This window comes from Neofelis nebulosa, chromosome 7 (assembly GCF_028018385.1).
Source record: "Neofelis nebulosa isolate mNeoNeb1 chromosome 7, mNeoNeb1.pri, whole genome shotgun sequence".
Taxonomy (NCBI): Eukaryota; Metazoa; Chordata; class Mammalia; order Carnivora; family Felidae; genus Neofelis; species Neofelis nebulosa.
In genome coordinates, this window is record NC_080788.1 from 103,939,814 (window position 1) to 103,955,009 (window position 15,196).

At 34.4% G+C, this 15,196-nt stretch overlaps 1 protein-coding gene across 9 annotated transcripts in view; it reads left to right on the forward strand.

Annotated features, from left to right (window-relative positions):
* The window catches only part of KTN1 (kinectin 1), a 108,557-nt gene that overhangs the window by 81,895 nt on the left and 11,466 nt on the right, over nt 1-15,196 (forward strand). For 3 of the 9 annotated variants that reach the window (XM_058739125.1, XM_058739126.1, XM_058739128.1), the window contains 10 exons: nt 17-54; nt 1,676-1,766; nt 3,761-3,847; nt 7,324-7,413; nt 11,513-11,593; nt 12,383-12,472; nt 12,601-12,693; nt 13,821-13,892; nt 14,131-14,214; nt 14,377-14,460. In XM_058739125.1, the coding sequence (XP_058595108.1) occupies nt 17-54; nt 1,676-1,766; nt 3,761-3,847; nt 7,324-7,413; nt 11,513-11,593; nt 12,383-12,472; nt 12,601-12,693; nt 13,821-13,892; nt 14,131-14,214; nt 14,377-14,460 (810 nt within the window). The remainder of the gene's footprint in view (nt 1-16; nt 55-1,675; nt 1,767-3,760; nt 3,848-7,323; nt 7,414-11,512; nt 11,594-12,382; nt 12,473-12,600; nt 12,694-13,820; nt 13,893-14,130; nt 14,215-14,376; nt 14,461-15,196) is intronic. The other 6 variants (XM_058739130.1, XM_058739132.1, XM_058739131.1 and 3 more) reach the window with 3 other exon arrangements.

A 15,196-nucleotide genomic window follows, 5' to 3' on the forward strand; every position in this document is an offset into this window, starting at 1 on the left:
TTAACTCTTTTAACAGGCCTCATCTTTTCCTCCTCATGAAGAACTATTAAAAGTGTAAGTAATAATTTTGATTCACAGTTGGGGAAGTGGTAATTGTTTTTATGTGCTAAACAGTTCTCAGATAAGCAATTTAACTATAAATGGCACCTAATTTTTCTAATTCTATTTAGATTTCTTGCACCTGCAGGTCACTAGAGTTTAGCTGTGCCCTTGGCTGAACTGATGTACCTTTTTATGGTGTTTAGAGTTTAGTTGAGGGAGATTTTGAGGTTTTTAGGCATTCAGAAAACATCTGAATAAAGTTAAATTGTATTTTCAAGGCTTTACTTATTTACCTTACATTATCTCAGTTATCTTCCTGATATCATTGTGGAATTGGATGATGCAAATTTAAGTTTCTGCTTCTGCATTTTATTTTATTTAAAAAATTTTTTTAAATGTTTATTTTTGAGTGGGGGGGGGCGGGGGACAGAGGATCTGAAGTGGGCTTCATGCTGACAGCAGAGAGCCCAGTGTGGGGCTTGAACTCACAAACTGTGAGGTCATGATCTGAGCAGAAGTTGGACCCTTAACCGAGTCACCCAGGCGCCCCACTGCTTCTGCATTTTAAAAAAAAATTTCATCATCTTTATGGTTGCTATCTTTTAAGGGGACTTTTTATGCTGAAGCACTTTTCTTTCATTGTTGGCTGGTATTTTTCTCTCAGAGGGTACATTTAAGGTTATTTTGGCTAACTTGGTATGTTTGAACATGCTAGATGTTGACCACATTAAGTGTTGTTCCATCTTGAATCATTTACAGGGTTGTTGGCTTACTGGTTTAGAATTATTTACTGGTGAATTAAGTCTGGAGTTTGACTGTTTATAGCAAAGTCAGCAAACTTTTTCTGTAAATGGCGTGTAGTGAATATTTTAGTCTTTGTGGGCCACAGAGTTCTGCTTTGTATTTTTTTTTTTTTTTTTTAATTCTTTAAAAACGTAAAATCAGCTCTTGGCTAGAGGGCCAAAGAAGGTCTGTGGTTTGGGCCCAGAGCCCTAATTTGCCAAGCCCTTGTATAGAGCCTTATTCTTAAGGAAGAGCTATTTGTAATTTGACTTTATATCCAAGCTGCTCTCAACTGTAACAGAATTGAATTGGGAATCTTTGCCATTGCTTTCTGCATTTCTGGGAATTAACTAATGCATTAGAACTAGAAAAACCTGAATCCTGATAATGTTATGAAAATGATGACACTTACCTTACATTAATATCACACTTTTGTTGTGGGTTAGCCATTTAAAGAAAGTCATAACTGATTTCATTACCTTTTGGAAAAAATATTTAAGGGAATGCTTGTACATCAGTTTTCACTCTTCTGAAAATAGCCATTTCTCTGCCATAGATAAAAATAGAAACAACTTTAACTGCAGAAGTTCATATATTCATAAACTATTTCTTCAGGGGATGATTTCTCTTTAGCACAAATATCAGCATGTCATATTGTAAAAGTCATTTTTGAAAATAAGAGTGCATCAGGAATAGGTTTTCCATGGTGACAATTAATAGTTGAGTTTAAAAGAGTTTACCTGTTAATACATTCTGCAAAGCATTGTCTGCTTGCTGTTTTTATTTTGTAGTAGTAAATACCATGTTCACTGCCTAAAATGTTGCTATGTGTATTCATGTTTTGGTTTAGAATTTCAGAAAGAGAGCAAGAAATAACTGGTCTTCAGAATGAGTTAGATTCTTTGAAGGAGGCTGTTGAACACCAGAGGAAGAAAAACAATGTAAGCAAATCTTGTCAGAATAAAACTTTCCTTTTTATTATTTCACTGAAATACCATGATTCAGAATTTTTTTTAATTTTAATGTAGATTTTTTCTTAATCTTGCTGTTTTGTGTGTACCTTATTTGGAAGGATTATTAATCATTTTATTAGAGAACATATTTTAATAAATAAATGACTAATTTGTATATTTCTGATTATAATTTTAAGTATTGAAACTATATTACAGCTTCAGATTTTAATTTTTTTATTAAAATGCAATTGACTTTTGGTTGAACTTTTATTTGAAAAAATTCTTTCGTCTCAATATTTTAAAATCCATTGTATTTTTTTTTAATTTGACTAGGCTAGCCTTTTTGTAAACTGAAAGTAAGCCAGTATTGAAACTCAATATTTTTAGTAATTATGTCTTTCGGAGCCTTCTGGAACCTCCCTTTTTTTTAACTGAGAGGTGGTTCAAATTTTGGTAATGAAGCATGTTAGAGGCCTCAGAACCTGAATACATTTACAGTATAGTGGAAGAGGATAGTGCCCTAAGAAATACAAATCTTAATACTTTTACTGAATAGACAGTGATTTAGGTGATTCTTAAAAAATTCTGACCAGAAGGTGATACCTGTAAGTAGAATCCAACCATTTCTTGCTAGAGAAGGAATTTTTGCACACAAAAGTATGCTTGCTAAGACTTGAGCAAGGTTAAAAATGTTCCTGAAATGTCTAAGGGGATCTTGATGGGAAATTGATATGTGTTTTCCAATGGAAGTTTAATTTTCAAAGTCTGCATTAATTTGTTAATTTAACATTAGTTGACATGTACTTGCACCCCAGAGTTTGTCAAAATTAGGTATGTGAATTGCCCTTTGTGTGTCTGTGTAACATTACTAACAGCATTGCTTGGCCACAAAACCAATATATTTGAATTTGCCAATATATTGTTAACATCTTAACTGTGTTTTATCGTCCGGATTCTGAGGCAGGGAGGACGTAGTAATACCAGTGTAATGCAGCAGCATCGCTGCAGGCATGGAAGTGTGTGAGAAGTGCCCGGACACTGAAGGCCAGCAGACTGCGGCGTCAGTCCATTCCCGCTCAGCCACTTCACTGACTGTGTGCACTTGGCCAAATTTCTGAAATGACCCCAGCTGTGATTTCCCCATCTATAAAATGTTATGAGGATTAGTGAGAATTTACATGAAGCACCAAGTTCAGTGTTGGGCACATAAGTAAGCATTCAGTAAATGGTGATTATTGGCTTTTTGTTTTCAATGTTTAGATTTCTCAATCTGAAGAAAGACTGAAATATAGCAGATTGTACGTACTTCTATTTGCTAATGAAATGCTGTTAAAATAGATCTTTCAGAGCTCAGTTTCCAATGATTTCTGTTTCTCTTCCAAGAGAATGTGATTTTATAGCTTTCTAGCCTCCCCATTTTCAGCCTCGATGAGGTACCTCGATGAGATACACTCATGTCAGGTTGCTTTGTGGCATACACGTGTGCAAGTGCAGTGACTATGTTATTCTTAGGTAGACTCAACATGCGTTAATTTGATAAAACCTATTTAGAGGGGAAAGTTATGCCACAGTGGAAAGTCTGAGTGATAATGGTCCTCGTTTAAAAGCCACAATGTAAAGCTTTTTGCAATACTTGTGTATTTTCTGTCCTTAATCCCCTAATATTTGATGTACCTGAAATCATTTTTATCTTGGTTTGTGTGTTTACTTTTGAATGCTTTCTTCTTTGTCACACGTGCATAGTAATTACTCTACAGCTGGCATATTTGGTGTGTATACTAAAACATGGGAAGTGGGCATCTTTATTTTCTCATTCAGACTTCTGAACATTGCTTTTTATTTTTTTGCTAATATACATATTTCCCATTGAAATAATTTTGCAGTAACCAGCATTTAAATGCAGTGCAAAATACTGATGAAGTAAAAAGCAAAAATCTTTCAATAATGGATAAACTGAAATCATTCTTTCTAAAAATGATTAGGACCTTCGGGAGAAAAACTGGGAAGCAATGGAAGCATTGGCATCAACTGAAAAAATGCTGCAGGACAAAGTGAACAAGACTTCCAAGGTTGTAATGCTAACTCCTAGAAACAATCCACCGAACAGAGAAAATCTGCAGCTTGTCTTAAAATCAGACTAAAGCATTTAATTTTACTGCAATTTAAATATAAAATCTCCTTATCATCCACATTATCATCTCTGTCATCTCTGCTTTTTTTCATCTACTCTTCAAAGCTTTAATTTTGGGCATGCGGTTTGTTGTGATTACCTGATTGTTTGAGCTTTGGTGATTACTGCTTTAAGCTGTAGAGTCTCAGGAGACCTATGCTACCCATGTAAGCCCTTGTCACTGTATGCCTCGGGGGATGGTTAAGAGCCTCGGAAAAAACCCTGACCCCCTCAAAATCTAACTGAATTAAACACATTTGAATACATAGATGTACATGAAATCTGCTGGGTTCTTTGGGGCACACCAAGAGGACTCACACAGGGTAGAAAATGATCAAAGTGTTAAGTACAGGGAAGCGATCAGTTCTGGCTGGGTTGTTCCTTAGAGGAGATGAAATTAAAATTAAACTTAAGGTTTTGAAGTGGCTGGACAGTAATGAGGCATGTGTTATGTATAGTGTGGAATATTAATAGAAGGGATTATTCTCCTGACTGGAGTATGTAAAGTACTCCTGAAACATACAGCTCCCTCTGTCTTCACAATGGTAAAGGATATTCTTCCTGAGTTTAAGTTGTTGGATGGTTTGGAAGATTCTAATGAAATGTAATGGAGAAGAGTTGTTTTTAATGATTGAAACAAATGTGCCAGTTTAGTCAGGCATTTTGAAAACTCCTACCAAGAATAAATGTGGAACAGGAGTATTGAATTTTGTACATGGGCTAATAAAGTTAATTATGTGATTCAGTTCATCATTCTGGAAGTATTTTGTGGACTGAGGGAATCTTTTATTTTTCCTGTAGTGTAATAGATTTGTATTTCTATACCTACTCACCTGGGCTTAATTTTCACTAAAACCTAAATTTGAGATAGCTGGCAGACACTGGGACTAGAGAAATCTAGGCCAGGGAAAAGAATGATCTAGGCCAGGTAGGACTTTTATTTATTTATTTATTTTTTGAGCGTAGTTGCAGTCCGTTCCATTGGGGGGGGGGGGGGGTCTCTTTACTTTCTTTTTCACTGTTAACACCTGCCTTTTAGCTTCTATTTTGTTAATGAGACTGGGTTTCTGGGAAGTGCTAATTACTTATTATGCCATTCCTGCAAGAAATTATGGGCCACTGTCATAGGCATTCTTGTATATTGTTTACAAAAGAGAACTAGAATTTATCCATGTTTCATCCTGTGATTGGTGAGGAGTATAAAACTTTACCCTTGTTTCAAACTTATCACCAAGTGCATGATGTTTTCTTACATAGCCAGTGTTCTACAGAGAATGGAAATTGCAGTCTTCCTCTATTTTAATGGAATTTAGACTGTTTTTCAGGTAGCCTAGGTGTAAAGTGATGTTGATTGACTCAGAACCACAAGTTAGGTTGGAGGAGAAAGAAGTATGTACAAGAATTCCTTTAGTGTTTTAGATGATACAAATAAGTAATAATCTTACCTAAAATGTAGGAGAGGATGGTATACTACTTTTTCAGGTTTATCTTTAAATTAGTAAGTATTCTTGAGGAGCTACTATCAATGATAAGTTCACATGAAAGATACTTTGTATATATTACACTTAGATAAAGATAGCAATTTTCAACATAAGATCTTTTCTAAGCATTAAAGTAGAATGGAGATTGCTATCCACAACCAAACTACTGTATCAAATGAAAACTTTTTAGCAAAATTAGTACAAATCAAAAGTAACTTCTCATTTTTTTTGCCTCTTGTTATAAGTTTGACACTTGTTTCTTTTACTTAGATTCTTTTTACCTTGGAAAGCTTTCTAAAAAGTGCCTCTTTTCCTATTTTTCTTCAGTGATTGTTCTACCACTTCTGTGGTCACATGATAAAAATGACCTCTTTTTTTTTTTTTTTTTAATTTTCTTTAACGTTTATTTATTTTTGAGACAGAGAGAGACCGAGCATGAACAGGGGAGGGGCAGAGAGAGAGGGAGACACAGAATCTGAAACAGGCTCCAGGCTCTGAGCTGTCAGCACAGAGCCTGACTCGGGGCTCAAACTCACAGACCGCGAGATCGTGACCTGAGCCGAAGTCGGCCGCTTAACCGACTGAGCCACCCAGGTGCCCCAAAAATGACCTCTTAATTGTGAATTAATTCTGAATCAGCGGTTAATTTTCTTTGAATGAATGTATCTTATGCAGTTAGATGGGTGTATTTCTGAAAAATAGTGAACTTTATTGAATCATTGAAAATACTCCATTAAAACATCTAGTAAAGCCCTGCTACTAATGTTGAGTAAAGTTTTTTTGTGTCTGCAGAGAATATGATTAATCTCTAGTTTTTATTGTGTAATTTTAGATTTTCATGTTAGATTTTCTAAATTGGTGCGTATGCCTCTTAAATCAGTACTGGATTTCAAAGGTCGCATTTAGATGATGTTGGAAAGATAGGGTTGAGATGTTGTTAGCTTGCTTGTCTTGTCACCTCAGCTTCATAAATGTTTTTTCTTGGCTTGGTTTAGATGTGCATTTTTATAGATGTCATTTTTAAAAAAATCTGGTAGAGGTAGTTTGATTATTAGAGTTTTATTTTGCTTGTGATCAAGTTGTTATCCTAATTTTGACAAACCATGGTTTTGAGTTAATAATTGATACCCATTGTACTTGGTTTTAAAATCACCAAATTTAGACATGCATTTGTAATACCTTTAAATTTACAGCTGACAGAGTCCCTACAAGTGTCAGAATTAGTTTTCTTGATGCTTGGTATTAATGAATTAACTGCCATGAGTTTTTCCTCTTTCCTCTTTTTCCCATATGTACCACCCATCAAATTTTGACAGCCTTTTTTTTCTTTGTTTAGCATAAGTAACTTCACTTGACCTTGAAGCTGGAAATGTGAGATTTGCCATTTTAATCCCATCATTATTATAGTCCATCAGTAGTGCATTTTTTTTGTAGAGAGATTTGCTAGACCATAAGCCTCAGTGTTGCTCAGATGCATATTTTTTGCATATAGTTTAAATTTTAGCTATAGGAAGTGTTTTTTTTTGTTTTTTATAACATGTAGTTTAAAGTTTTAGCTATAGGAAGTGTATTTTTTGTTTTCTTATTTTTGTTTCTGTTTTTTAAATTGAGGGGCAAATCACTTGATTTCTAATGGCAAGGGAATTACCAGATATTGCCTTGGCTTGATTAATATAAGACATGGTTATTTAGGATGCTTTAGAGATTTTGCAGATTTTTTCTTACAGAAGCATTTTAATATTTTAAAAAGAGAAATTTTAACTTTTACCAGTATTAAGATGAATTTTTAAAATACTGTGACTTTTTTCTCCCTTAGAACTTAAAAGACTGTAACTTTTTTTTTTTTTTAATTCTATAATCTTGTAAGTTTGATTTGGTTCATCTTCTGCTTTAGGAAAGACAACAACATGTGGAAGCTGTTGAATTAGAAGCTAAAGAAGTTCTCAAAAAATTATTTCCAAAGGTGTCTGTTCCTCCTAATTTGGTAAGATTGATTTTTATTTCTTTGCACATGTCATCTTTATCATTATTCAAGGAAGTTGTAATGAGCATTCTGCACTTGGTTCACAAGTACATCTATTCCTTAATCTTTTCCATTTTTAACTTAGGGTGCTTTTGAGTAGGTAAGATAAATAACTTGGTTCAAAACTCATTTCTCTTTATACAACTGATACTTTTGTTGTATGCTACAAAATTTACGTAATATATTATTTAGAGGATCATAAGCATATTTGGGAAAGAAAAATTTCTTAATGTTTACTAAATCAGTAATGTTTTTAATGGCTTTATTCATAATAGAGCTTAATTTTAAATGATTGCTTCTTAGTTTTAGGAGCACTTTATTTTCTAATTAAATGTGTTTAATACTTTGAGGCTTTTTTTTCTTTTCAAAACTCAACATCTGTTAACTTCTTTAAGCAAAAGGCTTGAAGGTAGTACAGAACAGCTTGCTTTACTTGAGGTTAAATGAGAAAAGTTGCTTTGATTCACAGAATTATTACAGTGAATATTTGAGGCAGAGAAAGTGAGTGTGCACGTAGTTTTGTAAAATGGTGTTGTAGGTCTTTTTTTAAAAATTTTATTTTAATGGAAAATTGTATATACACTCAAAAGTAGAATAGCGTAATGAGCCTGATGTACCCCCTTCCATACATCAATACACAGTCTTGTTTTACCTCCTTTCCTGTACTTTCTAGATTATTTTGAAAGAAATCAAACATCAAAGCATTTCATCAATAGCTATTTTAGTATGTATTTCTAAAAGATAAGGATTCCTTTAAAAAAATTACATGAAAAAAATCTTTAATTTCATACATTTTGTCAATACATTTCTCCATTTGTTATATGAATTTTTAATTTTAATGAAATAACCACTTACTTTAGTTTGTTGTTTTCTTTTTAATGTTTATTTATTGTTGAGAGAGAGAGGCAGACCAAGCATGAGCTGAGGAGGGACAGAGAGAGAGGGAGACACACAACCGAAGCAGGCTTCAGACTCTGAGCTGTCAGCACAGAGCCCACCGCAGGGCTTAAACTCATGAACCATGAGATCATGACCTGAGCTGAAGTCGGACACTAAACCAACTGAGCCACCCAGGCGCCCCACCACTTACTTTAGTTTGTTTTAATCAGGACCTTAAGTAAGGTCAATATGTAATTGGTTTAAGATGTCTCTTAGATTTTTTTTTTTTTTTTTTTTAATTCCATGGATCCCCTCCTAAATGTCAGCAACACCCCTTCTCTCTCTCTCTTTTTTAAAACCTAATGGTTTCATATGAAGTTTCCTAGTCTGGATTTAGCTGACTCCACCCTTGTAGTGTCAGTGTGTTCTCTGTCCTTTGTATATCTCATAAATTGCTGGTCCATAGAGGCCTGATTAGATTCAGATTCAATACTTTGGACGTAGGGTGGAGTAGGGCAATATTTCATGGGCAGTGTTGTGCGCTTCTGTCATGAGGTCTATAAATGTCTGCTTGTCTTTCTTCGGCCCATTGGAACTTATTTAGGCTGGCTATCCAATCCTTTTGACAAAGCAGTGCTATGTCAACATTTTCTACCTCAAACTTGGAATCAACTGTTTCTCCAAGGAACTCTTGGCTCTTTCTGTGGGCACTAGGTGTGGTATAAATAAACTTAACGGCCTGTTCTATGTGTAGTTTGAGTTTAGCTCTTGTTCTCAGATTATATCTACATACAGTCTAAGTTGAATTTGTACGAGAAGCAACAATTCTTTTGTTTCCTTTGTAACTGTTGAGGATACATTCAGGTTTGATCAGTTTGGTAGATCTCTACCACTGTGGGTTTAACTGATGAGATAACTTGCACTGGATAGGCAAATAGATACATTGTCAGTTCTAGTGCTGGTCTTAACTTTGAACCTAGAAGAAGGGGTTGTTATTCATCTATTTTATATTTTTTCTTTTGTGGCCATAATGTGTTTTTAATTCTTTATTCCCACTTTAATTTTATTACTTAATGGAAATAAAATTTGGGAATTGATTTCTTTGACAGTATTTTTATGAGCCAAGAGAGTTAATGATTTATAATATCTATTCTTTTTTTTAATTTAAATTTTTTTAATGTTTATTTTTGAGAGGTAGAGAAAGAGACAGAGTGTGAGCAGGGAAGGGGCAGAGAGAGAGACAGAGAGACATAGAATCCGAAGCAGGCTCCAGGCTCTGAGCTGTCAGCACAGAGCCCGACACGGGGCTTGATACCACAAACTGTGAGATGATGACCTAAGCCAAAGTCGGACACTTAACTGACTGAGCCACCCAGGCACCCCTTGTAATACCTATTCTTGAAAGATTGTGTAAGATCACCAGCATTAAAAATCCTTTTTTATGTAACAGATTTATTCTTACCAACGGTATTACCCACCCTCAATAGCCAAATGTTTTTGACACTATAAATGTTTATAAATCGCCGTTAGACTTGGATGATGATATTTGGCTTTGGTTCATCCACTTGTTAAAAGTTGAATATTTCTGCATGTAGTCTATATTTGAGGAATATATTAACTATACCTCTTAGAGTGTAGTGTTTTAGGTTTTTAAAGGTATGAAGGATAGGATAATTTATTTAACTTAAGATAATAAAGCAGCTTTAAATTTAATCTTAAGCCAATATAGTCAGGTATAAAAGGACTTGTATACCTGAAGTATAATCCTTTTACTGTTTTCTTTTGTTTTTGTGCTAAGCAAATCCTTATAGGAGAGATCTAAACTATATAACCTAGAGGAATGTTTACAAACATTAAGCAACTAAATTAGCTTTTCAGCTGGCTAACTTTTATTGAATCCTGGTATTTGAAGCTAAGTAAGATTTTAATAGTACATTTATTCTTGGATCAAATTTATAACATGAGAGTGTTTTTCTTTTTTTTTAATAGAGACTCTTGACTAATTTATACTGTGGGGTATTGTGTTGTGGGGGTGATCTCAGCATCCGGTTTTATTGTTTTTTTTTTTTAATTCTTATTTGATAGAGTATAGAGAATCCTGATTCAGCACATAAGTAATGCTTGATGTTAGAGCAGTTAATAGAAATTTCATGTGTGTTCTTTTTTCTTGGAGTAAATTAAACCAAGGACTTTAAATCAAATTTCCTCTTCTTCTTCTTTTTAGGTATTTGTTAACAAATACTCTTTACCAGAGTTTAAAATTTGGATAAGAAGCATTAAAAATGTAGCACAATTTGTTCTAAAATTTAGAATAATTACTAAAACCAAAACATATGCCTGGGTTTGCATCCATTTAACCTATTAGCACAAATAGAGTTTTGTTATTTTTAAACAAGTAAATGTTTGTGTATTCTTATCACTTCTCATTATGATTTTAAAAACACTTCATAATACATATTTATTTTGAGGTATGTTCAGAATCTCTGGAGCATCTTCATGGAGTTTGAAATCCTCTGAATTGAGTATTTTCCGTTGAACTTTCAGTTTGAGAACTCGGTTTACTTAGTTTTTGAGAACTGGTTTATCTGAAAAAAGTTTTGAAAATTCTTTCTCTGTTTTAAAGATTGAATCTGTTAGTCCTGGCACTATTTAAGTGGTAGAGGCTGGAATTAAGTGAGCCTAGATCTCTATCTAAGTCCTGAATTCAGTTGCTGATAACCTTGGTCAAAGTAAATAAGATTTGATTTTGATGGTAGTACCTAGGTATATTTTTAGTGTTTATTTTCTTTTTTTTTTTTTTTTTTTTTTTTTTATTTATTTTTGGGACAGAGAGAGACAGAGCATGAACGGGGGAGGGTCAGAGAGAGAGGGAGACACAGAATCGGAAACAGGCTCCAGGCTCCGAGCCATCAGCCCAGAGCCTGACGCGGGGCTCGAACTCACGGACCGCGAGATCGTGACCTGGCTGAAGTCGGACGCTTAACCGACTGCGCCACCCAGGCGCCCCAGTGTTTATTTTCAAATCTGGGTTAGGTACAATTTGCACAGCAGTTTATTTTTCTTCGAAATTTCCAGAGAGGTGGTTTCTTTTGTAGTCCTCTAGTTTGGTTATTTAAAATTTTGTCCCTATTTCGTTTAGGTATTTTTGGAAATTGCTTATTTTGACTTTTCTTTGTTACAGAATTATCGTGAATGGCTGCATGGATTTGAAAAGAAGGCAAAAGAATGTGTGGCTGAAATTTCAAGTTCAGAGGAGGTTAAGGTTAGTTCAAGAAATGAAGTATCTCTGTTTTAACTGACATGGAAAAATGAAGTAAATCCGAATTTACCTTTATGAGCGTGGAACAATAAAGTATATATTATGAGTAGAATAATGACCTTTTGAGAAAGTGTAAGAAAGTGATTTCATTTTGAATAAATTTTGGTAGAAATGCCACAAGTCTTCATTGCATTTGGTACATATACAAAGCTAATGTTTGCTGTTTTTTTAACTCTGTATTGTAATCACTTCTAAAACTGTATATTTAACTATCTCTTACTCTGTTTTTAGTCTGTTTAAAAAGTAAAGATCAGTTGAGGTAGGTAGGTAGAAACTGACTGGTTTGCTAAAGTATCCCCAAATACATCATTAAGAGTGTTCAGAATCTAGATGTGTCTTTATCTTTGCTAATGTTTGGAAGATATTTTGTATCTCAAGTGGCATGAATAAAATCCTCTTTTCCATGTGTGTGTAGCATAGGTGTTGTGACTTGACTTCACTTGTGGGTCTGCTTTGATTTTACCATCCTGCTAAAGAGCGATAAGCCTATTTATTATAAAATTGTGTAATATATTTTATAATAATCAGACTCAGGAAGTTTTATTAGTGAAGACTGAGTGACCAAAAAGGTCATTGAACTTTATTTTTACTTAAGAAGGTTGAAATGTAGTGTTTCACTATAAAGCAGTCAGAAATCATTTGTCAAAATATACCATTAAATACTGCAACAAATTTGAAGTACACAGTTTCCTGGTAAAACTAGAGAATTTTTCTTTATTTTATTCTCTGTAGGTTCTAGAGCACAAGCTGAAAGAAGCTGATGAAATGCACACATTGTTACAGCTCGAGTGTGAAAAATATAAATCCGTCCTTGCAGAAACAGTAGGAAATGATTTTTAGTCTACATTTTAGTTTTATTTTTAAATTATTAACGTATTCCTTAGAGTCTTAAATACTGATCTTGTCATTAGAACATGAATTTTTCAAAACAACCATTCTTTTGCCCATAGGAAGGAATTTTACAGAAGCTACAGAGAAGTGTGGAGCAAGAAGAAAACAAATGGAAAGTTAAGGTCGATGAATCACAGAAGACTATTAAACAGGTATTTACAAAAGAAAAGCATAGTGCAGTAGTTCTGAAGAATGTGGGCCCTGGATCAGTAGCATCAGTGTAATGTGGAAACTGGTTAGAAATGCTTTTTCTTGGCCCCACCTGAGGTTTTCTGAATATGAAACTGTGGGGACAGCAGTCTGTGTTTCAAGCACCCCCACAATGGATTCTAATGCCCACCCAAGTTTGAGAATCACTTGTTTAGTGTACGACCAGACAGTAGTGATAGAGGATGTAAAGTGCTTTGAACATAAGGCAAAGAATTTGGGGTTCAAAATAAGCTTTTCATTGGGGCTCCTGGGTGGCTCAGTTGGTTAAGCGGCCAACTTTGGCTCAGGTCATGATCTCACGGTCCGTGAGTTCAAGGCCTGCGTTGGGCTCTGTGCTGACAGCTCAGAGCCTGGAGCCTGTTTCAGATTCTGTGTCTCCCTCTCTCTGACCCTCCTCCATTCATGCTCGCTCTCTCTCTCTCTCTCTCTCTCTCGCTCTCTCTCTCTGTCTCAAAAATAAATATTTAAAAAAAAATTAAAAAAAAAAAAGCTTTACAGCATTGATATGTGATCCATGATACAGTATTCAAGAAAAACTTTTTTTCATGTGATCTGAATGTTACTGTAATTTTTCTCCCATTTATTTGGCTGTGGTAAAGAGTGTCATCTCTGTGGTAGTCATCTTTGTATGGTGACAGATAGTAACTAGACTTTGGGGGCCATTTTGTAATGTATGAAAGTAATCGAATCACTGTAATGTACACCTGAAACTAACAGGATATTGTATGTCAATTACACTTCAATAAAAATATGTAATAATCACTTGTTTTCCGGTGCCAACCTGTGCAAAATCTAGGGTTGCCAATGGTATTCTATGTTAATGCATTTGGGGATTAAATACAGCCAGTTATTAGTTGATTGTTTTAAAAAAATTCAGCACTTTTAGCTAGCCTTAATATCATGCAAATGGGGTGGGTTTGACTACTGGTTAAATCAAATGTCATACTCTCATATTTAAGGTCTTTTAAAATTCAGTATGATTTTAAATGAGATACATTTCAGAACCTCTGAAGTGTCTGCTTAAACTGCAACAAGGTTTACGTGGTCATATGATTGTTTCGCATTTCAGATGCAGTTGTCATTCACATCTTCAGAACAAGAGCTAGAGCGATTAAGAAGAGAAAGTAAAGATATTGAAAATGTATGTTACTTCATCACTTGTAACCCGTGGACTCATTTTTAGTATTAAGGGTTGTCTTAAGATCTATGTGTTAAGATTTCTGTTATCTAATGATGCAGTTGTTATGCTTTTAAGAATATCATGGGTAGTGTTTGAGATGATAAAGTGTTATGTTTGTGTTATAACTTTTCATTATGGGGGAGCATCATGAAAGGAGATCTTAAATATGTTAACTTTTCCTTCTTTGTTGCTTTGCCAGCTGAGAAGAGAGCGAGAGCATTTGGAAATGGAACTAGAGAAGGCAGAACTTGAGCGATCTACCTATGTTACGGAAGTCAGAGAGGTACTTACAATAGAACTTTTTCTACCTTGCTTCTCAATTTAAATGAAGTTTATAACAGTGATAGTATTTCCATAGAAGTTGTTTGTGGCGGAGCTTCCGAGTAGCATACAAAACATGGGATATCATAAGGAGATCAATCTTAAACTCTAAACTTCATTGCAGCTGAAAGATCTGTTGACTGAATTGCAGAAAAAACTTGATGATTCATATTCTGAAGCAGTAAGACAGAATGAAGAGCTAAATTTGGTAAGAAGCTTGTTCTCCACTGGGTATCAAGTAGGCTCTGAAAACACTTGTGTTGACATGTGGAGAAGCCATCCAGACTTCTTCTCCTTGCTAACCTCTTTAGCTTGGCATTTTTGTAAGTTTAAGATAATCTTCATATTCTGATGACTTCCTAAGATGATCTTTCTTTTCTTTACTCCTAAGATGACCCCTTCTTTCTTAGCTCCTCTAACAATAGCATGTTGGGCTTGCAACTCTTCTCCAGAAAAAATTTCTGTGTTTTATAAAACCTGTTTCTTGGACAGCATTATTTTCAGTGAATAAAGAAGTGAATCAGACAGCTAAATATTGGCTGAATTGTGAAGATTGTTTTCTCAGTTACCATGCTTAACTGGACCTCTTATTTTCTAACCTGGAAGGAGATTATTGAAGGTTGAAGATACGTCTTCTTCATTCAAGGACGATAATTCATTCCATATTTTAACTGGTCTTTCTATAGATTATAGATAACAAAAAGCTTGTGAAAATTCTTTATCATTATTATAACATTTAGAGCATGGTAATTCTAATCTATAGACGTAAAGATAACTAAGTTTAGCTAAATGCCTTATAAAACATAGAGTACCCTGTATTCCCACTCTTAAATTTTCTGGAAATTTACACTGATTATGACAAGCTTAGTTGTTAGATAAATAGGACTATCTTGTTGTATGTTTCAAACAATCATGTCTTTCTGTGACTTAAAAATTGTTATAGC